A 24,352-nucleotide genomic window follows, 5' to 3' on the forward strand; every position below is an offset into this window, starting at 1 on the left:
GCTCCGTGTTTGTGTCATAAGTATGTTACAATCTGGACGCCATACTGCTCCGTTTATGTAATAAATCCGCTTTTCCCCGTAAGTCACGCCCTCCAGCGACGAAAGGCTGTTGTGACGTAAATAGGTGATTGGATAATTCATCGATCCTTTAATAACGAATGATATTGAGAGATTCCTATACTAGTATTTTAGTTATAAATACCACTTCACAACCAAACAAAGGTTTGAGCCACATTGCCTTCAGCCATCGCTAGCGGGCGCTACTCACAGGAAAAAGGTATTACAACGTATCCAATGTATGTTTTACATTTTACATGTATTTCTAGGCGTGTTATTCTTGATATAGCTATAAATGAACTATATTTTAAAATCTCTGTATTTTTTTCTGTATATAAAGATCGGTTTACACACTCATATTACTTTGATCAGAGATATGTTAAATGCAAATGAACAAATTATCAAATCCGACTTCAAATGTTTGGTACCGGCATATGGTAGTGATATACGATAAAAAATGCGAATTTAACAAAAAGTGGTAGCGCTACGTATCTTTCCGCACAGTGACATTTTGGTGTGTGTGTGTGTGTTTCATGCTATTGTCTGAGACTTTCCCAACGTTATAATAGTGTTCTGAATCAACGTTTAAGACTTTCAATGCGAGTTTATCGTCTTCGTATATTACTTTTTAGACATACCTGAACGTATTTCAACTTTTCAGACAACTTGTCCGCCACTGAAAGCAGCCTCTTCTCGCCTTCAAAGTTCCCGTGTATGAAAACTACATTTTATACGTTTCAATCAATTTTCCCGCCTTGTGAAGCAACTTTCGGTAGTGCAGACGACATTCCTGTTTTCGCAAACTACTATTCAGGCTTTTCAGACTTCTTTCCCGCCTTTCAAAAACATCCTTATGTGTCTTCTACTACTTTTCGAACCTTGCTGACAACCACAAACTAATGCTACGTTCTCCGCTTTGCAGACATGTCTGTCTTTTCAGACTTTGCAGACATTCTTTCCTGCCTTCGGAAGCAACTATTCGGACTTTGCAGACGACATTCCCGTCTACTCAAAGTCATTTCGGACATAACTGAAAACTTTACGACCAATGACAGCAACTTTCCATGATTAGAAAATACAGAATTTTCAGACTCCTCAGACGTTTTTCCTCCCGAAGAAACGACTTTTTCCGTGTCATCTAACTACTAATTTAAATGTTTCAGACAGTTTCACGTGCAAAGCAACTTTCCCGGCATTACACAGGGCATTCATGTCCCAATTACAGACTACAGTTAATTTTTCTACCTTCCAAAGAAATTTTCCTGCCTTCACAAGTTTTTTTTAGACTTTTCAGAAATCTTTCACATCATCAAAAGTTGATTTCTAGTTTCAAGAAGAATCTCCTGACGTCTCACATTTTTGTATGGTGGGTACCGTGTGGTTAGATATATTTTAGCAAAACAGCGCCATCTATCATCAGTTGGCAGTTACTCACTCTGGGCACTTGGTAATTTTTAAGTTGGGATACCAACCAGGAGTATACACCAACCAAATACATTGGATTGTTGGAATTATCTAAAATTGAATAATTGTTATTAACACGAAACTATAAATTATAATTTCGACCTGCCCTTATCAACTGCACCTGGAGTTTGTACTGACCAATGACATTTGACTGATCATGTCGATATTAACACATTTGTATGTACACGTGTTTACATATAAACTTGGTGTTTCCTGAAATTATATGAAGTGAATAATGGTCTCTTAAATTAACAACTCACAACAGTCACAACTTTGTATCTAAATATCTGGATATTGCAATATTGCAGATTTTTTCCGCTGAGAATAAAGACTTTAAAATATGGTTATAAATGTATGTACATGAACCAATGTTATCGAGCCTGAGAAACCTACCTCGTTTATATGTAGACTGTTATCTGACTACACTCTGAAAAGATTCACAAGCTCTCAGCTATTGTAGTTGAATATACGTATATATACGTAAATATAAACGGTATTCTAATTATGCCTTTAGCATTGTACTCCTCTGCCAATCAGAATGCTCCATTGCAGCACTTTATATGCACTAAATGTCTAGTTTTCTCAAGTCAAATCGTTTTGTTTCATAAATTGTCCCACGTCATTTTTATAATAAATGTCTTGAAGAATTGATTACAGGATTAACTAAATACTTCCAAACATAGTAGATTTTACATGTGATAAATATCAATATCTGGGTCTGGGTGTGCATTATAAGTCAGATAAAGCCCTTGTACACTTCTGGATAAAGTTTTTCTTTTTTCTAAGTTTGTACTTCATATTTTAGTAGAGTCCTTGTAGGATACACATGATATATATGTTGAATTATTTGTAACAAAATGACATAATTAACAATGTGCTTGCAGGTTAGTATAGTGTGGAGTGATTGTGTTTTGTGTACAAGTCAGTAACTGTAATCTTTGTGGTTTATAAATGTGTTAACACAATAAAACAACTTCAAGTCGCAATACTTCGGAATAACAAAAAAATCAACACTGTATTTTTATTTACATAATATAAAATGATTTTGATGTAAAAACTTTATACATGGAATGAAAATACATGTGAACTACTAAAGTTGTCATTTTATACAGCAGAAAAAATAATACACAATTGAACCTGAAATTACCGGGGTATACATAAACTATGTACATTTTTACCAGTGCCATATTTGATACATAACAAGTCATATCATGTCAGTTTAAAATCTTGATGCTAAAATACCTTTGCAATGTTATACTGTAAAACCTGTCTAAAGGCAACACAGTGTAAACTTGAAAGCTGCTCAAATTGAACAGTAAACGCCAGTCTTCATAGAGTTGCCTGTATGGAAGACCTTTATAAGCCAAAAAACTTGTTGGTGCATTTTGTGTGGGTGTTGTTGTCCTAGCAATGACTTCCCATATTTTAACTTGGTATTATAACAATGTTGAACTTCAAATCTGTGTATTTGTTTTTTTGAAAACAATTTCATTTCCAGAAAGTATTAGGATGTTTGACTTATAGAGTCCATTCTACAGCTGTTTTTAATAAAGCATGATAAAAAGACTGCGTAAGATTTACTCCAGTTTTGAAATCAATTTGAGTTAAAAATAACATTTTTGTGTCAAATGCTATTCCTCTACTGGGGGTGCCCTGTTCATGTGATACTTGCTGAAATGTTACATCATGGAAAGCGATGTTCAAGTCTGTCTTGATAGCAAAAGTACTCAGTGATATGGATATCCATTGTTAGAAATTCAGTAGACATTTGCAGTTTGTAAGCTATTTTGAAATTAGTTTTTAAAAAAGATGCATGTATTAAAAAAGATGCATGTATGTGTATTATTAGATTTTAATACATCCATGTACAATTTTATATATTCCTCGTTTCACTGACAAACATTTTTAATCTAAAAACCAGTGAATATGATCAAATATCAAAATAATGAAATCAAATACGAATGAAATTTTATGATTTTACAATATTTCACTAAATTAGTAGAAGCAATGCATCATGCATTAACATTTATAAATCTTCAGAGGGACTCCTGAATGCAACATAAATTGGTATGTACAACTTTTTTTTTTTAAAAACAGAAAAATTAATAGTCAAATACTTTAAAATAGTTTAGATTAAGGTTTATGCTTGCACAGAATACATATTCTCCAACACAAAAACACAAAACTGGTTGAATGTGAACAGCACATGGAGGGAATTTTGAAAACATAATTACTGGTACCGACAAAACTAAATAAACACTAAAACTGTAAATATTGGAGGGGGGGGGTAGAAAATTCAATCTCTGATCTTGCTGGTCTTGTGCCTTCATGTAACAGTATGACAGAATCCACTTAACCTGAGTAATGTTGCATGGACAGACAGGCGTATGCATCAATGTCTGAATATTTCTAGTGTTTGCACATGTTAAATAAAGTCTATGAAAGTAGATCTCCATTTTTTGCATCACAAATGAAGCTCTTTAATCAAGTTGAGACATGTAAGTTGTGTTCTTAACTTGCAAATTTGCCATTAGTAGAAACAGTAAATAGACAAAAATACTGTAGACCGCTTAATTTCCACTGCTAGAAATGTTGTGATTTTCAAGATTTCATGGAATTCATGAAAGAAAAATGTAATTATAGTCAATACATGTGTGGACCCCGAAGAAATTTTCACTGTACAAAATTCTCAGACATTCATTAAAATTAAAGTGGTGTTTAATTTAATTAGGACTCGCTGCATACAGAAATCTGAATGAAATCCATTCAAAAAAATTTCACAAATTAGGATTACATGTGTAAACAAAATCAACAACAGCTTTGAAGCATATTTTGCTGGTTTCTGGATAACCAACATCAACAAAATAGTTTTCAAAGTGAATTGACCAAACTCGCTTTTAGTACGCAAGAATCTGCGTAACAACGAAACGATAAGTACTATACTAATGATATGTTATTACGAGAACACTCAATGTAGATAACTTTTAGGGAACATGAATGAACTCAAATGTTGCCAAGTTAATATATAGGAGAAGCAACTGCTAATTGAGTCCAACAAATGTAATGACAATAATTAAACTGAGTTTGTCTAAATTAAACAAAGTTTGCTACTCAGTCAAATTTTGGATGGCATCAATTTTATTTATTATAAAAGTCTGCTCTCTGCACACAATATTTATGGTCTGTTTGGGATTTTGGACTGTCTAACAATGAATGGAATCTCGCCTCAATGTGCTACTACTTTCTTTCCTTTCACCAGCACAGGTCCTAAACTCCGGTCTTTTACTTTGAATTCCTGCACTAATGTAGCACGCGTATCGGATGGAACTTGGGACAGTAGCTGATCAGCATAAAATACTGACTGAAAAATAAAAATCATGGATCATAGGTTACAATCTAAGTGTTCATAAAGAAAGATACGCAAAACACTCCAATGGGAACACATATTCTCAGCAGTCAATATTGTGTAATGAGAGCTAGAAATCTATAGACCACTGACTTGACACAGCAGTGAGAATTTAAAATGTATTTCACACATATACATGTATGTATTTTTAACAAACACAATTATCACGTTTAATAATAAGGGCTAGTGTAGTCACTTGATTTTTCCTAAAAAGGTGCCAAAGGTCTGCCTCACGCTTTACTAAATTACTATGACTAAGAAAAGTTATGCTATAAACATAACAAAAGACATGAGTTGTGATTAAATAATAATTTTTTGCACAATAAAGACGTTTGCCGATCAATAAAAATCAACTGATTACACCAGTAAAAGACGTACCAAAAAAAGTAGCTTCACACTTCATAAAGGACGGTGGTCATTGCGCAGTGTGTGTTCAAATTTAAATGTATTTTACATGCATCGTATTCGTCACTATCGGCCCCATATTGAACAACACATGGCGTGACAACAATCTTCCTTTATGAAATACTGTGAAATACTTTAATTTCGCTTGGAATTAATTTTCTCTATTTTCACTGAATCATTCCTTCAGCGAATATACCTATTTTCCTACATCTTAGATTCAACTGGTCAAAAATCCATAAATAAATAAATTCCATACAAAACACCTAACAGCGAAAATTAATTCCAGCTAAAATAAAGTAGTTTACAGTAATAAAAGTAGTAATCTACTGGTTCAATCTTATAGGAAAGTCAACTGTGCATACCTTAGGCCCACTGGCAGTCTGTACCCCAACAGACCTAGTCTTGACTCCACGAAGCCTATTCAGTTTGCTAGTTGGTGATAATGCCCTAGTCGTATTTGATGACAGTACAATATCCCTAGGTCTGGGTACGAGTCCTAGATCACCTAGCTTATAATGTGGAAGAGATCCCTGACCACGGGCGATGGGTGATAATGGAGCTGATCTGTAAAGTTATCAAAGAACAAAAATTTAACAACAATTGTAAACTGTTTTCATTTCACAATATTATCACAGAAACTCACCAAAAATAATTTTTTCGTATAATATCTTTGTAAATAGTGTAAAAATTAAATTGTGTATCTTGGTTTTTTAAATGTTGCAGGTGATTCACAATAACCTACACCTAAAAAGAACCCTCAGTTCGCTTCTCTGTTCAATGTACAATTAACTACAAATGCACTAGTCTCTACGCATGCGATAATTTTTACTCTCATTTGATTTTTCCTTTTTTTTTTCATCATATCAGAATTTGTTATGTGCTTATACTTTAGATTCATGCATTTTTATCTTGCCCCAAATGAACGTGTACATGAAGGAAATGAACAAATAGCCATCTGTGACACACAATTACATGATGTGAAACTTAAGTGACATCCATTTAAACTCTATCCTCTCAGACTTTTGGAATTTATGTGTGATAATTTGTAGCTGCTTACCCTCGTTTAATTCCCCTTCCACTACCAGGCATTGGACTAGCACTCTTCCTGTATGTTGGCTCTTTAACTATTCTAAAATCTGAAGGTGGCGGTCCCACACCTATGGCTGCTGCACTGTTCAATATCACTAGCAGATTCTCCAGCATACTGTCCCTAGCTGATATGTCATCATAATCAGGATCAGCTGACTCCTCTTCTGCGTCGTTAGACTGGAAATGAAAGTTATCCGTAATGTAAATACATCATGTGAGGTTTCAATAAACATCTGCAAACAGTTAAATTAATGTACTCTATGTGGGCACAATTCATCATAAAATGATTTCCCTTAATCTAGTATTGTACTGATAACATCCATTGACCCATGTCCAAAATCTCAGAATACACAAGTGCAACCAAACTACGGTATGTCTCAAGAAACTGCATTCATAAATCTGAGTAAACCTTGATGAACAACTTGACTTCTTTGTTAATTCAGGTCTTTGTATATTACCAGGACCTGAGTTTGTTTCAGTATCACCACTATAATTCTCAACAAAATGTAGCCCTGAGACCCCTTTACAGTTTCCAGTGAGATTTGTAATGACAACTGAAGCTATATTTAGACCACATGTGTCAACGTGCCTGGCCAAGATTCATAAACAGTAACTGCAAAGTGTTTCCACTGATCTTTAACTTTGTCACCCAGTATTTCAGTGATGGCTTTTTATAATGGAATGCAATTTTTACAGTTTAAAGATATAATATACAACAACATTTCTGACCATTTTTTTCAAAATTTCAGCATTAATTTTTCATAAAACCAAACAAAATCTATTTCTGTCACTGATTCAGATCAATGAAAACCCCAGCATTACAATCTAAGCTAATAATTTATTCTGAGCATGCTCAGTTGTTCTCTCAGTGTTGTAGGGAGAGGTAATTTTGGATGAAAATCATGAAAAAGACCCACTTAGAATTTTCAGATCTGGAAAAAAAATTATGTGCATATTCGACAGAGACTTGTTCATCAACCTGCCAAGTTTCATCAATATCTGCTGCACAATTTCTGAGAAAATGTTAGAGATGTCACGGACGGAAACAGGAAATAAGAAACTATACTCAAAATATGTAAAATGATATACCGTTATTATTGAGGGAAATATTAGGTGTTGGTTAGAAATTATCTCATATTACTCAATTATTTTTTCTTAAATCTCTAAGAGTGTAACTTTCTTGGTATCACTTACTGTAAGTATGATTTTCAGCGAGTGTGCAGCCTCTTGGAGAATTTTATCCAACTTTTGTTTATTCTTTTCTATCTCTTCCTTCGTCATGACTGTCTTCTCAAGAAGTTCCTCCTGCTGTTCATACTCCTGACTAATCTTCCCAAGCTCCTCTCGTAAGGATTCTGATTGTTGCCGTAGCAACATTAGCTCAGTCTCAAGTTCTTGGTATTCCTGTTCCCTTATGTCATATTCTGCTAGCATGGCTTCTTGTTGTTTGGCTTTCTCAGTCAGCATTCTGATGACCTATAGTATAACAATATACACTGTTACAAACATTGACACGCTATGGTCATCTGACGTATGCGCAGGTGACGCATCCCCCGCTTTAATATAAACAAAATAATGTATCTGCCTTTACAAGGGATGGAAAATGTGTTGAGCAAGTATTATAAAATACATGTTGTATTATCTATTCCTGTTTATATTGGCAAAACAAAAACATGGATGAAGGCAAAAAACAATTTCACATGCAGTTATATATCAGTTGTTGTGGAGAAAATATAGAGAAATTCCAAGTACACATGCAGTTAGCGCAATGTCTCAGTGTAACTCTGTGTTTATTTTTAGATCGTGAATAAAAAAAATTCCCAAAACAAAAATGTTTATATATTTGTGATAGGCTCATAGTATTACACCTAGACACCAATGGATAGTATGTGATATAGAAAATGGTAGTAAGTAATCATAGTCTTTTGTAATTATTACATATAGCCAGATTTTCCAGGCAAAGTAATCATTTCTAAATAATAGATATGAATATTACATATATATAAATATAATTATTATATTTGATGAAAGGCTATTGTCTGATTCTTCTGGTTATATTAAATTATTAACAAGAACTTCAATTACCTACTACATGTACTATTTTTTATATATATTGGTTCTAGCAGCTTTCACCATTTTTTCAATTTTTTCGCTGTTCATTTAATTGTTACCTGTAGGGTTTACACTGAACCCTAACAATAAATCTGGTTCATGTATACTCTGGACAAATTGTTCGATTGCGAATGACGCTGTATACTATTTGATATTTAATTTTATAAAATGTTGGTACTTGACAGATTAGTTCTATGTGTAAAATAGTGTGAAGAATTTTATTGTAGGTTGAGACCTTGATGGAATTACAGTGAATAATAAAATTTCATAAAAATTTCAAGCACCAGAGATTGTTAACATACTGTGAAATATGTTATTTTTGCTTGGAATTAATAATTTTCGCTATTTTCGCTGAAGGAATAATTCCTGTGAAAATAAAATCCAGCGAATATACATATTTTCCTATGAATTACATTCAACTCATCAAAAGTCAGTGAAAATAAATTGCATACAAAGCACCTGAAAAGTCTTTTGAGTTAAAATAAATGATCTTACATTATGTAAGATTACTCCAAATAAAGTAAGAAAAAAAAACATCAAATCGAGTGAGAAACAAAGAGAAATTAAAGAAGATGATATGTCACTTTGTCTTGTCACACAAAAATTAAGACATAATTACTGTTAGGAATCATTTAAATACAAACCTTTTGGTTACTATGGTTTTTCTTGGCAAGTTCTTTCTCATTTACTTCCAGCATATCAATATGCTGTCTACTTTTCCTCTCTTTAGCTTTGAGTTCATCATTTTCTTGAATCAACTCCAAGGTCTTGTCGGACATTTTGGCCAGTTGTGCATTGATACTGACGTTCTCTCGTATCGTTCTTTTTGTCGTGTCAGCCATCTGTTTATTTGACACCTTTCGAAACTCTGCGGCAACTTGGTTGACCCTTTGCACCATTTCTTTCTTTAACCTTAAAACCAGGGAAGTATAGGAAAAATTCAAGTACATGACGTTTTATGGGAGAGAAAATCTCATTGGAAACAGTAAATTCACAAATAATTTCGTGATAAATTATAACAAATATTAGAATCTGTCTCTTTAACCCTGCTCAACTCTTTGTCACCTTTCACAACAACAACAAATGCTTGATATTTTTCCAAAAAATGTTTTTGATCTGTGCCAATGGAGAAATTAAATCCATTTGGTCTAAAAATAAACAAAGCAATGACAGAAAAATTTTAAAATGCTGCACCAAACTTGTTTTTAGAGAACTAGATTAAAATTTTACCATGCAAACAATGAATATGCATCATATGGCGAAATATTAAAATATATTTAAAAACTTAAATGTATATACAAATATTGTAGTTGGAAAACTGGCCAAATAAAAACATAAGATTTTTTGAAACAAATAAAATTAGAAGCCTGTTTAATTATCATTGTTTTATTTATTCAAGCATATTTAAGCAGGACTGTTCATTAATCATTCATTTTTTAAAATTAAGTTCTATGATCTATTTATGAATGTATCACTTTGGCTTCTACTCACCTGTCTTTGTCTACAACAGCTTTCCTTTCTAAGTCATATATCACATCTTTATGTTCTCTTTTCTGCTGTTCTAATTCTTCTTCCATCTGCGCAAATTTTGCCATCAAGTCCTCTTTCTGGACTTTAAATTCTTCAAGTGAAGCTAGTTTGCCACCTGAAATGGAGTTTGGAAACTTTGTTACATAAAGCACTTAGAGTGACACAAAGAACAGACATTAGTCATGGATACAGAAATGCACAGAAACCAAAATTGTCATTTATTGCATATCATTCAAATATTGAAAATATTGAAACATACATCTAGCAGCAAAAACAATGTAATTTCTTGTTTTGTAAAACTTTGTACTACATTTGTCTCAAACTGTATCTGTACTTGTTCTGCCATTCAATGTGTCCTTTATATGGGGAAAACTATGTCACTAACATTGAACACATTCAAAGTACTGTCAAATATTTTATTTTCACTTGGAATTAATTTTCACTATTTTCACTGAAGGAGTGATTCAGCAAAAATAAAATCCAGTGAATATACCAATATTTTACATTCAACTTGCCAAAAATCAGTGAAAATAAACTCCATACAAATATTTTACAGTAATTGACTTCACAGTTTGTTTACATTAGATGCAGTAACACACGTGATAGAAATCTGTCAATGAATGCAAAACATTTCTCTTTGTCACTTTTTACCTGTAATCTCTCATTAAATTATTAATACAAGCAAAAAAAAAAGATGTATAACTTTATAAGGTTACGTATTGGTTAATACAACTATCATACTGCCCGACTCATGACTGTGATATCAGGACTTGGTCATTTACATAACCTTAAACCACATAATTTACTGTTAGAGTAAATACAGTAACTACATGTATACAGGGCCATTGCCAGATACACTGTAACCTCAATATAATGAACACCTTTATAATGAATTTCCTGATATAATGAACACATAACATATCTCAAATTAAGGTGCGTTTTCGAGTAGAAATCAGCAAATGAAAAAATGGGGATGATAGACAGTGAAAGTGCTTCGTTAGTTTTTAAAAAATGGATAAATCAAACTAATAGGCGCTAACAATAATTCCCAATTTTCAATATGATAGATTTAGTTCATGTATGTTGTAAGTTGGAGATGAAACACTTGCACAGCATGAACTCTGAGATCGAAATGAGGGAATGGCAATCTCACCTAAAATCATATTTTCTGATGTGAGCTGATCCTTGGTTTCCTGGAATTCTGTCCTAAGTTGCGTAAGCTGATGCTCGTATGCATCCTTCTCAGCATCCTTCGCCTGCTGAAGACCAACAAGTCTATCATTTAAGTCTGCAATTTCGTCACTACGCTGCTCCAGCTGTTTCTTAAGGAATGTAACAATTTCTTTCTTATCATGGGCCATCTGATCATACTGGGCTTTGAATTTAGTGCTCCCAACTTCCAACTCGTCACATTTTTTCTGGTATCTGAAGTAAATAAAAACAAAAAACAAAAATGAAATGTGTATTTGCTATTACATTACATTGGTGTGTTGTAATTGTCTTGCCGTGAAGACGCCATTTTGAATGATGCATGATAGTGCTGCAATAATTGGCGGACACAGTTCTGAGGTAGAAATTAAGCTTATGGGATTGTCAAAGGTTCATACTGGTAGATATATACATGTAATAACTGTGTTGCCTAGAAATACTGTGGTCAGCCTTGGGATATTATGGTCAGTCAACAGTCAGCTTATAAAGCTTAGTCTGAGGATATTGTGGTCAGTCTAGGGATACTGCCTGCCCCACAGTTAGCCTACTAGAAGTATTTTCCAATGTTTGGATAACAGATATAATGCCCAACCTGTGGATACTGTGGTCAGCCAGGTGATATTGCCCAATATCCAGCCTGTTGTCAAACATCTTAGGCAAAGCGAGACAACAGTTTCCAATAAAAGTCACAAATACATTTGGTAATGTATTTAATAAATGAATGAAATGGAATTTATATATAAATTGTAATCAAGAACATTTATATTTCAATGATTTGTATGGAATGTAATGTCACTATGTGCATGTATACATGTATGTTATATTTATATGATTAATAACCACACTCTAATTTAAAAAAATAAAATAATAAAAATGAAGCAGATTGTGATTATAAATCATTATTTTCACACTAATTTTCTATTTATTGTGCATTTCTATGTTCAAATTATTTACGAGGTATAAATAATATTATATTTTCATTTTACTAATATTTATTTATGTACATATATGATAAAAAGTTCAGAGGGATAATCAAACATAAAGTGCATATATACATAATATGGATGATTTTATGAAATTACATATAAACACAAACGACATCCCATATACAGAATAGTGACATTGGACATACGTATCACGGTATGTAAAAAAGAAGGAGTTGAAAAAACAACAACAAACCTGGCCAATCTCGCCTCCAAATCTCGTATCTGGATCAGGAAGAACTCTTTGCTCAACTCGGATAAACTCTCTCCTGGCGAGTCTGAGGAAGACCTAGCAGACTTCTTTCCACTCTTCTTCCCACTTTTCTTACCCTTCTTCTTACCTCCCTTCTTTTTTGGTGGCATACTGGTGTTTTTGGTATTTCACACCGCTTCACTTGGAAAATTTGATGTCCTCAAAACACCCCTATCGCCGTACGCGTTCGGAAACTCCCGTACGTACGCGATCGATTCTTCCGCGGATATCGCGACAATCACGCCGATCCCTCGGCGGCACACTGGCCGGAAGACTTTTCAGTCCTTTATAAATAGCCAAATTTAGAATTAACGACAGATAAATCACAAAACACGCCTGTACGACTGAATATAACGCAGGTTACCTTTAAAAAAATACTACAAGTACTACCCTTGTTGTCAAGGTATGACGTCACTCAAATAGAAACGTGTGAGTTTGTTTGTGTATGATAGTCTTTCCTCCATTCATAGAGGAAAGAAACAGCAAACTTCCAATTTAAAAATGTCTGCGCCCAGGGATGCTTGTGACAAAACAAGGTTGCGACAAAGATGACACATTTTAACCATAATATCGAAAACTGTTTTCTTTTCGTTTGACCGACAAATCCGTCATCACACGATAAATGTATTCCGACAGGTGACGCCACTATCGAAGCTGAGCAGAAATCCAGATTCACCTCACCCATTCACGATGACAGTCAAAGAGCGAAAGAAATGGAGGAAAGTACTCTACGAAGACCAAGGTGTTCCAGATAATTATGTAGATGACTCCTTTCTTGACGAAATGAAGAAAAATGGTAAAATGCATAAAATGAGGCTTTCCAAAATCGCAAATGTTAAATTTTCTAAGCCCAGCCAAGCCCGCCCCACCCACAGCGGACACCCCACAGTACTACTAACGGACTAAGGGGTCAACCATTTAAATTCATGGTAATGGCGAGAAATGACAAGCTAGACACCGAGAAACAAAATTAAATGCAAGTGGTGACAGTAAAAACATTTGACGCATTAAAAAAGTACAAATAAAAGACACTACATACAATAAATAAAAAAACTACACTGGTCCCTGGTCACACTCTAGAAATCCACTCGTCGTGCCATTCCCTCATGATTTAAAATGACTGACCCCCCTAAGTATGTTGGATTAGTCTGTCAACTGTGGGCTAAACCAACTCTTGAATATGTTTTAGAGGGGTGTATGTGCAATAACGATATATAATGTTATTTTCTTCATCATAGTGGTGATATTAAATTTAGCTCACAGTTGAATATTTTGAGACAGATTATTACAAATTACTGATGTACATGTAACTCTGACAGACGTATGTGATTACATCATCAAATTTGTGTACACAGGGCATATCCAAAAATCATGGCTTATTTGTTGCGTTATTTTGGTAATTTTGCACTTTAGTTAAATTTAACATTCTGGGATTTACAGAATATGTAGCAAACATGATTTTTTTCTGTAGTAAGAATATTTTCTATACAATCATAGCCCCTGTTCTGTAGTACAACCACAATTGAATATGTTAATCTTTTTATAATTTCTATGTTTCAGTGAATACTCGAACTTACAAGCTACAAAATGTGATCATTGAGTCTGGAGTTGTCTCACAGCAGCTCAGTAGGTAAGTAATGGTATATCATTGAGTCTTGAGTTGAGAATGGCATTAGACAGGTGATAAAGCCAAAATGGATGCTGCTGGCCACAAGTGGCTGGGTAGGTTGCCTTTATATACAAATATAAATCACACTGTGACTGCCCAAATAGTGGTTACTATGAACTGATTGTGTTTTGATCTTTGACACAGTATTGACTGTAACGTGAATGTGTGCATTCATTTTACTTTCATTATAAATTCCTTGGCAGTTATATGTGGAATAACCTTATTTTTACAATGAATCACCCCCAAAAAAGTAGTTTTCACAATTTTAATATGATAATTTTTATTTCTGTGTTTCATTTCAGTATTTGTTTGTTTATTGTTACATTTATTTACATGGAAGAAGGCACCCTATCTCCGCAGTTATTGTTCACTGTTGGGTCCCTCATGACAGTCTTTGGATATCTGTTACATGACATTGTAGATGGGCGACGCAATAGAAAAGACAGAACAAGTACGATATTCAATTTTTTCGGGTACTTGTCTATGGTTATTATGAGAATATTGCAAAGTTTGTGCATAGGCGGTACAGCAGGATTATTGACTGAATAGTTAACAGACATAACATAAGAGGTTGATGCAACTGTGTACTGTCTGAGTGTATTCTTTCCAATATCTTTGTAATAACCGTGTTGTATGAAACTGAACACGGTAACAATTAGTGAGACTTTCTCACAATGCACCTTGTTTTCAAAAATGTCTACCAGTTTGGAAATATCGCAGTCATTCGATATTTGAAATTCACTTGTGGTAGGATGCAGATATCCCGTGCAAAACCACAAAATTACGAGATAAGGTGACAGATATAATAATGAAATTTATGAGATAGCATTTTTTGATCATCATTTCAAACTAAAATGCTGGTTTTGGTGTATTTCTAAAATTAATAAAGAAATATATAAAAAGGTGAGATTTATGGAACAATGGTGTCATTGGAGGCAGTATAAACTAGTATAAATATAACCAACTTCAAAATCCTATTAAAACAAAAATTTTATCTCGCCTGTGTGCATATTAGAAATTCACTTTTAAAAGCGATTAACACTTTGACCCCCATAGAGTTTCCCTCAACAATGTTGGTGTATCTTTTTTGCACATTTTTATGTAGTTTTTTACATTTTTTTTTATCAATTTTGGATCAGGTAGACATAATTTTTCATTGTTTGCAGGTATTGATCAAAATGTTTGATAGACAAATCTGATGTATTTTTCTGGCAGCTACATTTGTTATGTTTTTCATATTGTAGGAATGGATGACATGAAGACAATCTGTTTATTCTTAGCTGTAAGCTTTGGTTTGTCACCAATATTGAAAAATTTAACAGATTCCATTAGTACGGATACTATATATGCCATGACGGTAAGTCACATGACTTAACCATTCATATATGTACCCATTCATATACGTGTTCAATTATTGTTTTACATTGTCATGTATGTACACTTAAAGTTGTTAAATGTATTGTATACTACACCAAGAAATAATCACACAGTTTCTGCCTAGAAACAGCGCCACATATATATAGTTGTTATTTTTTGGGTTTACTTTAGAAATGACAAACCTATGACATGTGTGATTTGCATAATGTGTGTATTTGTCTTGAATAGATGTGAACCTCACAATAATGTGTAATATGAGGTTATTACGAGGATACTGCAGTATCTTCATAAATAACCTTATTATTATCATGGATGAGAATTGTCCGCGGATCCGCGGAATTCCGCGGATTTCTAAGCCCCAGGGGTCGATTTTTCTGAAACGTCTAAATCCGAAGAGAAAATTTTAGAGGGGGGGGGGAGAATACAAATCTTGTTTATTCATCGGAAGTAAACACGCTGTCGGGTCATTTTTGTCGGCTGCAAGTAGTCTGTATCAGTGTATGGTCGAAGGGAGACAACCTGCAGTGTGTCCAATGCAACTCTTTTCAGTGCAATCGTAAAATCTGAACTGGTTTCCAAGTGTTCGAAGTAATATGTAACGATTAACAAGATTGGCTGGGTTTGCTCTGATTGAGCTGCCCTGTTGCTCCGCAGAACCAATGGCTTGGACGTAGACTCGGAAGTCGTTAACAATGTCATTCTCATTCTTATCCCAGTATTATGCATTTTCCTCCACGGAATACGTCATGGGAATTCTGAAATCCGATTTATAGCCAACTTCTTTGTGTGGAGTCCAGTCAAACCCTGGGGGGCTGCCATGTTTGTTTTTATTATTAGAGGACACTCACGAGCATAATCGCTCCATATTTGGAATTAAAGTTTCCTAATATGGTAGGATGAAAATACCTAGTGCAATACCGCAAAATTACAGCTCGCTGTAACTTATGGTATTGCAATGACAGTGACAGATGTATAATATGTGTATTACTCCATCGTATTTATACTGTATTATTGTTATATTTGTAGGTTTTCATGTTTCTTGGTAATCTGTTATTTCATGACTACGGAACAACTGGAGCAGTGTGAGTTTTTTGTTTATCTGATCAACTCAACCATTGTCATCTTTTACACCACTGTTGTCATCTTTTACACCACCCTTGTCATCTTTTACACCACAGTTGCCATCTTTTACACCACTGTTGTCATCTTTTTATGCCACTCTTGCCATCTTTTACACCACAGTTGCCATCTTTTACACCACAGTTGCCATCTTTTACACCATTGTTGTCATCTTTCACACCACTACTGTCATCTTTTACATCACTACTGTCATCTTTTACACCACTGTTGCCATCGTTTACACCGCTGATGTCATCTTTTACACCACCGTTTCCATCTTTTACACCGCTGTTGTCATCTTTTACACCACCGTTTCCATCTTTTACATCACAGTTGCCATTTTTTACACCACTGTTGTCATCTTTTACACCACTGTTGCCATCGTTTACACCGCTGTTGTCATCTTTTACACCACCGTTTCCATTTTTTACACCACTGTTTCCATCGTTTACACCACTGTTGTCATCTTTTACACCACTCTTGTCATCTTTTACACCACTGTTGTCATCTTTTACACCACTGTTGTCATCTTTTACACCACAGTTGCCATCTTTTACACCACAGTTGCCATCTTTTACACCACTGTTGTCATCTTTTACGCCACTCTTGCCATCTTTTACACCACAGTTGCCATCTTTTACACCACTGTTGTCATCTTTTACACCACTCTTGTCATCTTTTACACCACAGTTACCATCTTTTACACCAGTTACTATCTTTACACCATTGTTGTCATCTTTCACACCACTACTGTCATCTTTCACACCACTACTGTCATCTTTTACACCACTGCTGTCATCTTTTACACCACTGTTTCCATCGTTTACACCACTGTTGTCATATTTTACATCACTACTGTCATCTTTTACACCACTGTTTCCATCGTTTACACCACTGTTGTCATCTTTTACATCACTACTGTCATCTTTTACACCACTGTTTCCATCGTTTACACCACTGTTGTCATCTTTTACATCACTACTGTCATCTTTTACACCACTGTTGCCATCGTTTACACCGCTGTTGTCATCTTTTACACCACCGTTTCCATTTTTTACATCACAGTTGCCATTTTTTACACCACTGTTGTCATCTTTTACACCACCCTTGTCATCTTTTAGACCACCCTTGTCATCTTTTACACCACTGTTGTCATCTTTTACACCACTGTTGCCATTTTTTACACCACTGTTGTCATCTTTTACACCACCATTGTCATCTTTTACACCACTGTTGTCATCTTTTACACCACAGTTACCATCTTTTACACCACTGTTGTCACCTTTTACACCACTGTTGTCATCTTTTACACCACTGTTGTCATCTTTTACACCGCTGTTGTCATCTTTTACACCACTGTTGCCATCTTTTACACCACAGTTGTCATCTTTCACACCACTGTTGTCATCTTTTACACCACTGTTGTCATCTTTTACACCACTGTTGTCATCTTTTACACCACCGTTGCCATCTTTTACATCACAGTTGCCATTTTTTACACCACTGTTGTCATCTTTTAGACCACCCTTGTCATCTTTTACACCACTATTGCCATCTTTTACCATACCCTTGTCATCTTTTACACCACTGTTGCCATCTTTTACACCGCTGTTGTCATCTTTTACACCACTGTTGCCATCTTTTACACCACTGTTGCCATCTTTTACACCACTGTTGCCATCTTTTACACCACTGTTGTCATCTTTTACACCGCTGTTGTCATCTTTTACACCACCGTTGCCATCTTTTACATCACAGTTGCCATGTTTTACACCACTGTTGTCATCTTTTACACCACTGTTGTCATCTTTTACACCGCTGTTGTCATCTTTTACACCACCGTTGCCATCTTTTACATCACAGTTGCCATTTTTTACACCACTGTTGTCATCTTTTACACCACCCTTGTCATCTTTTACACCACCATTGTCTTCTTTTACACCACCCTTGTCATCTTATACACCACCATTGTCTTCTTTTACATCACCATTGTTTTCTTTCACACCACCATTGTCTTTATTTACCATTGCCTTCTTTTACCATTGCTGTTATCTTTTACGCCACTGGTGATATTTTACACCACCATTGCTTTCTTTTACACCATTATTGTTATCTTTTATACCACTATGGCCATCATATACCCAATTGTTAATGATTTTAACTTATCGCCTGCTTGAAGAACATATAACAGCAGGTGATATGCATTGTAGTTCATGTGTGAAATGACCAAAGTAACATAATTGTTAATTTACACCCAGAATGAAGTTTCATTGAACTCACATCACATACAGAAATCAAAACAAAATATTTGAAACCACTGCATGTTTTAGACCACAGTTGTCATCATTTACACCATTATTGTCTGTTCTTATACCACCACAATACAATTTTACACACTACCATTAACATAGCTTAGCTTTGTCCACCGAGAGGAACTTAAATCTAATTTTTTATTTATCCATGATAGGACATCAGATGCACTCTCCTTAAATGCTGCGATATTTGGTTCAGTTTGTTTGGCATCCAGACTTCCTACAATTTGGCATACATTCTCTACAATAGCATTCGCAATTCAAGTGTTTGCTCTGTGGCCTGTACTAAGAAGAACACTGAAGGCAAGTGGAGAGGAACCTGCATAAGCTGAACATCTGATTGTTGCAGTATTTCTGTTTACAGTGGTGTTCAGTTTATAGAGGTTTATATGTTTAGTGAAACACCAAACAGCATGGGATTTTTGTTTATTATGCAGAGATATTTATGCTAAGCAAGTCTGTTCAGAGGGGGGGGGGGACTGTTAATATATAGAGTTCAGGCAAGTATCAGTTTCAACAGGTTTCCAGCTTACACAGGGTTCAGTTTAAACAGGTTTTCAGTTTACATAGGGCTCAGTTTCGACAGGTTTTCAGTTTACATAGGGCTCAGTTTCGACAGGTTTTCAGTTCACATAGGGTTCAGTTTAAACAGGTTTCCAATTTACATAGGGTTCAGTTTAAACAGGTTTTTAGTTTACATAGGGTTCAGTTTAGATAGGTTTCCAATTTACATAGGGTTCAGTTTAGACAGGTTTCCAGTTTACATAGGGCTCAGTTTAGACTGGCTACCAGTTTAAATAGGGTTCAGTTTAGACAGGTTTTCAGTTTACATAGAGTTCAGTTTAGACAGGTTTCCTGTTTACACTGGGGTTCAGTTTAGTCAGGTTTCCAGTTTACACCAGATTAATTACTTTTAAATTAATAGTCTGAGACTTCGATTATTAGATCTTCTTTGTCTAATTGTGTTTTGACCATATATAATTGTCTGATTTGCATAAGTACTAATGTCATCTAAACAATTAAAAATTTTGTAGAAAATACTATAGAATGTTCATATAGTATATTCTACCTTTCCAGAGGCATATCCCGTATTCACAGCTGATGATGACATGGCTCCTAGCAACTGTTACCATGGTAGCATTGTTTACAGTAAAAACAGTGGGTGCTGTTCTGTTTCTAATTGGACATTTCTCGATCACATTTCTGTTTCCATTCTGGCTGATAAAACTCCAACCATATAAAAAGTAAGTAGTTTCAAAATCTGTAGAAACAGTTATTTATTCAAGCAGTTTAAGGATTAACAGCCAGTGATTTCATCGTCATAGAAACGCTACCATATATCCAATCAATCAAGTTCTCCCCAATGTGTAGTATTTGGCTTCAATGCAGTTGAATTGAAATTCATGTTATTTAATGACTTAATGGCATTCCCCTATCACTGGAATAACTAATAAAAGACTTGCAAACATTTTTTCCCTTGTGTAATAAAATGTTTTTCTGTTTTTTCTTTCCTTAGTAACATTCATGGACCTTGGGATGAGGCTGTGATAAAGGACATCAAGTAGTATCAATGTATCACAATTCTTAGTGTATATAATTAGAGCAGTATACATCCATACTATAAATATTAGCTTGCATGTTATTTTAGCCATGTTAGTTAATCCTTAATTTTGCTACTGTAAAATACTTCATTTTAGCTGGAATTCATTTTCGCTGAAAAGACTTTTTTGGTGTTTCGTATGGAATTTATTTTCACTGATTTTTTGACGAGTTGAATGTAAAATATAGGAAAATAAAGTATAATCGCTGAATTTTATTTTGCACTGAATCAATCCTTCAGCGAAAATAGCGAAAATTAGTTTCTAGCGACAATAAAGTATTTTACAGTAATTCAAAATGCTGCAAATATAAAATAAAGTATATTCTCACACTAAGATTGTTAGCATTTAGCAGAATTAGGATTCTACTAATTTGTGCATTGCGTCAAATTCGCTAGAATGGCATGTAGTTATTTCAACATGTTTTACAGTATTATACTTTAGTTACTTGCTGACTACAAAAGCTGCTCTATATTTTTTATATTGTCTATAAGACATAGTGTATATATATAATCTGAGAAGTTGTACAATTTTTAATTTTGCAAAAGTCTACTTTTGTCACTATTACTAAAATGACATCCACTTAATTTTTTTCCTCATTGTTATCAAAATGTTGATAAAGACCTATAAGCAATAGGAAATTATGTCCAATTGGTGAACAATTATAAAAAAAAAACAATTCCGGACTGAAAAAATTATGGCTTTTATTAAAGGGTTAAGGAACTTGAAGTAAACTAATCAAAGATTTAGCAACCATGGTTACATATGTACATTCTTTTAAAATTGCGCTTTCAGGTCTACAGCAATGAACAGAGCTTTGTATCTGACAATCTCTCAGAGAGAATGGATATATATTAATATTTATACAAGTATAAATTCAATGTTTTTGTTTTGGCATTTGAAATATCATTCATAACATATTATATAGTGTATACCGGTATTGCATTATTAATATACTATAGGCCACAGATCCAAAAATATACATGATATGTGTCAAAATATATAGTGTTGAGAAATAGAGCAAGAATAAAGCTGAAATTAATTATAGTAGTTACATATTTAGCTACATAATAAACATTGGTTCGTTTCCTAAAATAAAACCATGCAAAATTACATATACTTTTATTGTTGGTAGAACCATAGACCCTCCAGTAGAGGGTCTATGGTAGAACTCATCAACTCGATTAATTTCCCAGGATGGAGATGGGTATAAAAATAATCAGAGAAGAATTTTTCTCTCAATTAGTGAAACGTTGGGCAGTTAACTCTAAAGTAAGACTCTTAGTAAACTACATTATTTGGATAGAATTGACAAACACATCCTGATCTGACCAGATTCCTATATCATGTCTGTCTGCCAATGTTGTACAAATAGTTATCAATATTTTTCTTTGTATAAAACAATTTTGCATACAGATCTAGTTTAGAGTAATGATTCAGTTCTTCTTTCGACAACATGGTGAATTAAAAGTTTTTTTTAACATACTACCGGTATCAACTTTTCATCTGCTATGAGATTTTGACAATTTTTAATTGTAAAAAATGTGTTAATGATTAAGATGATTGAAATCTATCACCTGGTATTTTAATAATATTTGTATATCATCAATCAATGGATACCTTGTGACACCTTGTGTATGCATGTAAGTGTTGACTAAAAACTCAGTACCGAAATGTTTTATTCTGCAATAATAAAACAGTCTCAGTACTGTGTTGATTTGTGGCTGTCCATTGAACAATACATATTTTGAAAGAATTTGTAGCTAACAACCAAACAGTTGGCATTTTAATCTACCTGTTTCACTGTAAATTGTCCACAGAATACAGCCTAGAGTTTTACATTGTGTTCAATGTTCAAAGTTTTGATTCTTAATCCTGTGTGCCTGTGTCCTCACACCTTGTAAAAGTTTTAATTCACTGCCGGTAGTTGTTGACGAAGAGCGCCGCCACCGTCAGAATTTGCAAATGATTTTTCGTTAGGTAGCGCTCTTCGCTTCGGGAAGCGTACAAGACGCGTATTATCATGCCAAGGTAATCAATGCTGTGTGTAAACTGGAAACCTCTTTAAGGTAGCGAGACTATTATTTGTGTTGAAAATTACGATTTTCACATTTATTTATTAATTGATGAAATGCACTATAAACTTTCATATGATAAAGTCAACATAACATAGAATGTCATGTAAGTTGGTTAAAATGCATATTTTCTGAAGGGAAGCAAGGTAGCCTCAGTAGTGTTTCCAAAATCAACAATACAGGTTTAATCTGTGTGCCTATAAATTTCAAAGATAAACTCAAGACAAAGCAATGGTAGGATGTGTTATCAGTAGCTATCTGACACACAATGAGTGTTTCCAAACATTCGAGTGGTTTGTCTCCGCCCCTGTTTGTTTCACAGATTAGTCATTTGCATATGAATGTGTCAGACACAAGGCCACACAGCCACTGAAAAAAAATCATTGATTTTGGTGTTTTCATATGCCGAATTTATCCAATTATAGCTATCCCATTCCTTTATTTTTTGGTTTCTAATAGCCTTACACATTTGGATGTCCCTACACATGGTAAAACAGACCTTGATGGGAAATTAATTGATTGTGCCGATAAACAAGCTTGAAAATACTTCATGGACGTTTTCTAGGAGTTTATGTTTTCAAAATACAAGGTCTTTAACAAAAAATAACGTATACTTATTGTCGTCGGATTAACACCAAATTTTCACAGCTTTAAGGTGACAATGAGAGGAACTTGAATGTGTCCAGACAAACTATTTCATCGATTATTTACCAACGAGTTGTGGTTTGAGTTGGGGGCAATGTGACTAAAACAGTAATTGAAATTCAGCACACTATTTTTTAAAACGCGTTGCTTGAATAAAACTGACCAGACACATTCAATTTACCAGACTATTGAACAACTAGGAAAAGTGAAAAAAATACTTCTTATCGCCAGCGTAAATGCGTAATTATTTTTTTTACAGAAAAAGTAATTTTTCACCTTTGATTGAGTAACGCGTCGTAGAATGCAGATACGGGCATGCAAAATACACTTGTGAAAAGCTTGAAGTCTGGCGATTCTAAAAATATATACTTTCCCGGGTCTATTTGTAGTCATTTAGTCACAATTAGAAGATGAAAACAAGTATGCAAATAATAGTCTCGCTACCTTAAACCAAATACCCTTTCCATTACGCACACACACAAATGAAAACCTCTATTTTCTATTAGATCAATCTTCAATATTTATATATATACTCTGAGATGTATATATAGTATTACATGTGGCTGAAGGATCGTCTCCGTGAACACAATGTAGTCTTAGAAAAAAACAGAATCGTGATAACGCATCAAGTACGTGCCATTTAAAAAAAATAATAATAATAAGCAGCGCAAATGCACTTCCTCGAGATCGAATTTGCTGTTGGTTATGCACAGGTAAAAAACTCTGTGTGCAAATAGGAGGCAACATGTATCCAAATTCGATGAGTGGGGCGCTGCACTTTATAATCACGCTTTAAGCACTCATTGTTCTCAACTGTGCCTGACTGGCCTGACCTCCAAGTGATGCCGGGTTTCAACGCACGCTTCGCGGAAACAACCAAGCGAGTCACTTGACCTCGCTTCGAACTCTAGGTGACCTAGTTTGCATCACATCTGCATCGCCGAATCCGGCTTGCGAGCGGTGAAGTAGCACGGAGCGTTGAATCATGTAGTGCAGTTCGACCTGCTGCAAAGGAGGGCGAGTTCGGGTCACCTTCACAACGCTTGCTC

At 34.5% G+C, this 24,352-nt stretch overlaps 2 protein-coding genes across 2 annotated transcripts; one reads left to right on the forward strand and one right to left on the reverse strand.

Moving 5' to 3' along the window:
- Window positions 1-4,221: 4,221 nt before the first annotated feature.
- On the reverse strand, window positions 4,222-12,940 carry LOC100370453 (cilia- and flagella-associated protein 157-like). Its single transcript, XM_002732689.4, has 8 exons — window positions 12,452-12,940; window positions 11,217-11,488; window positions 10,025-10,178; window positions 9,178-9,445; window positions 7,616-7,897; window positions 6,390-6,598; window positions 5,695-5,896; window positions 4,222-4,882 (listed from the first exon to the last, which is right to left on the reverse strand). The coding sequence occupies exons 1-8, from the start codon at window positions 12,616-12,618 to the stop codon at window positions 4,748-4,750; spliced, it is 1,689 nt and encodes a 562-aa protein (XP_002732735.1). The 5' UTR covers window positions 12,619-12,940; the 3' UTR covers window positions 4,222-4,747.
- Window positions 12,941-12,997: 57 nt separating this feature from the next.
- LOC100371665 (phosphatidylinositol N-acetylglucosaminyltransferase subunit C-like) lies at window positions 12,998-22,296 on the forward strand. The gene is made up of 8 exons (XM_085492410.1): window positions 12,998-13,304; window positions 14,069-14,138; window positions 14,480-14,628; window positions 15,422-15,534; window positions 16,581-16,636; window positions 19,141-19,288; window positions 20,063-20,229; window positions 20,502-22,296. The coding sequence occupies exons 1-8, from the start codon at window positions 13,199-13,201 to the stop codon at window positions 20,548-20,550; spliced, it is 858 nt and encodes a 285-aa protein (XP_085348536.1). The 5' UTR covers window positions 12,998-13,198; the 3' UTR covers window positions 20,551-22,296.
- Window positions 22,297-24,352: the final 2,056 nt, after the last annotated feature.

This window comes from Saccoglossus kowalevskii, chromosome 17 (assembly GCF_978046115.1).
Source record: "Saccoglossus kowalevskii chromosome 17, keSacKowa6.1, whole genome shotgun sequence".
In the NCBI taxonomy this organism is placed as follows: Eukaryota; Metazoa; Hemichordata; class Enteropneusta; family Harrimaniidae; genus Saccoglossus; species Saccoglossus kowalevskii.

Coding starts and splice junctions, on each gene's coding strand:
- LOC100370453 (XM_002732689.4), bottom strand. CDS start 12,618: ATGCCACCAAAAAAGAAGGGAGGTAAGAAGAAGGGTAAGAAAAGTGGG. Junction 11,489..12,451: donor TTGGAGGCGAGATTGGCCAG/GTTTGTTGTTGT, acceptor TATTTACTTCAG/ATACCAGAAAAAATGTGACG. Junction 5,897..6,389: donor GGAAGGGGAATTAAACGAGG/GTAAGCAGCTAC, acceptor ATAACTTTACAG/ATCAGCTCCATTATCACCCA.
- LOC100371665 (XM_085492410.1), top strand. CDS start 13,199: ATGACAGTCAAAGAGCGAAAGAAATGGAGGAAAGTACTCTACGAAGAC. Junction 16,637..19,140: donor TACGGAACAACTGGAGCAGT/GTGAGTTTTTTG, acceptor TATCCATGATAG/GACATCAGATGCACTCTCCT. Junction 20,230..20,501: donor AAACTCCAACCATATAAAAA/GTAAGTAGTTTC, acceptor TTCTTTCCTTAG/TAACATTCATGGACCTTGGG.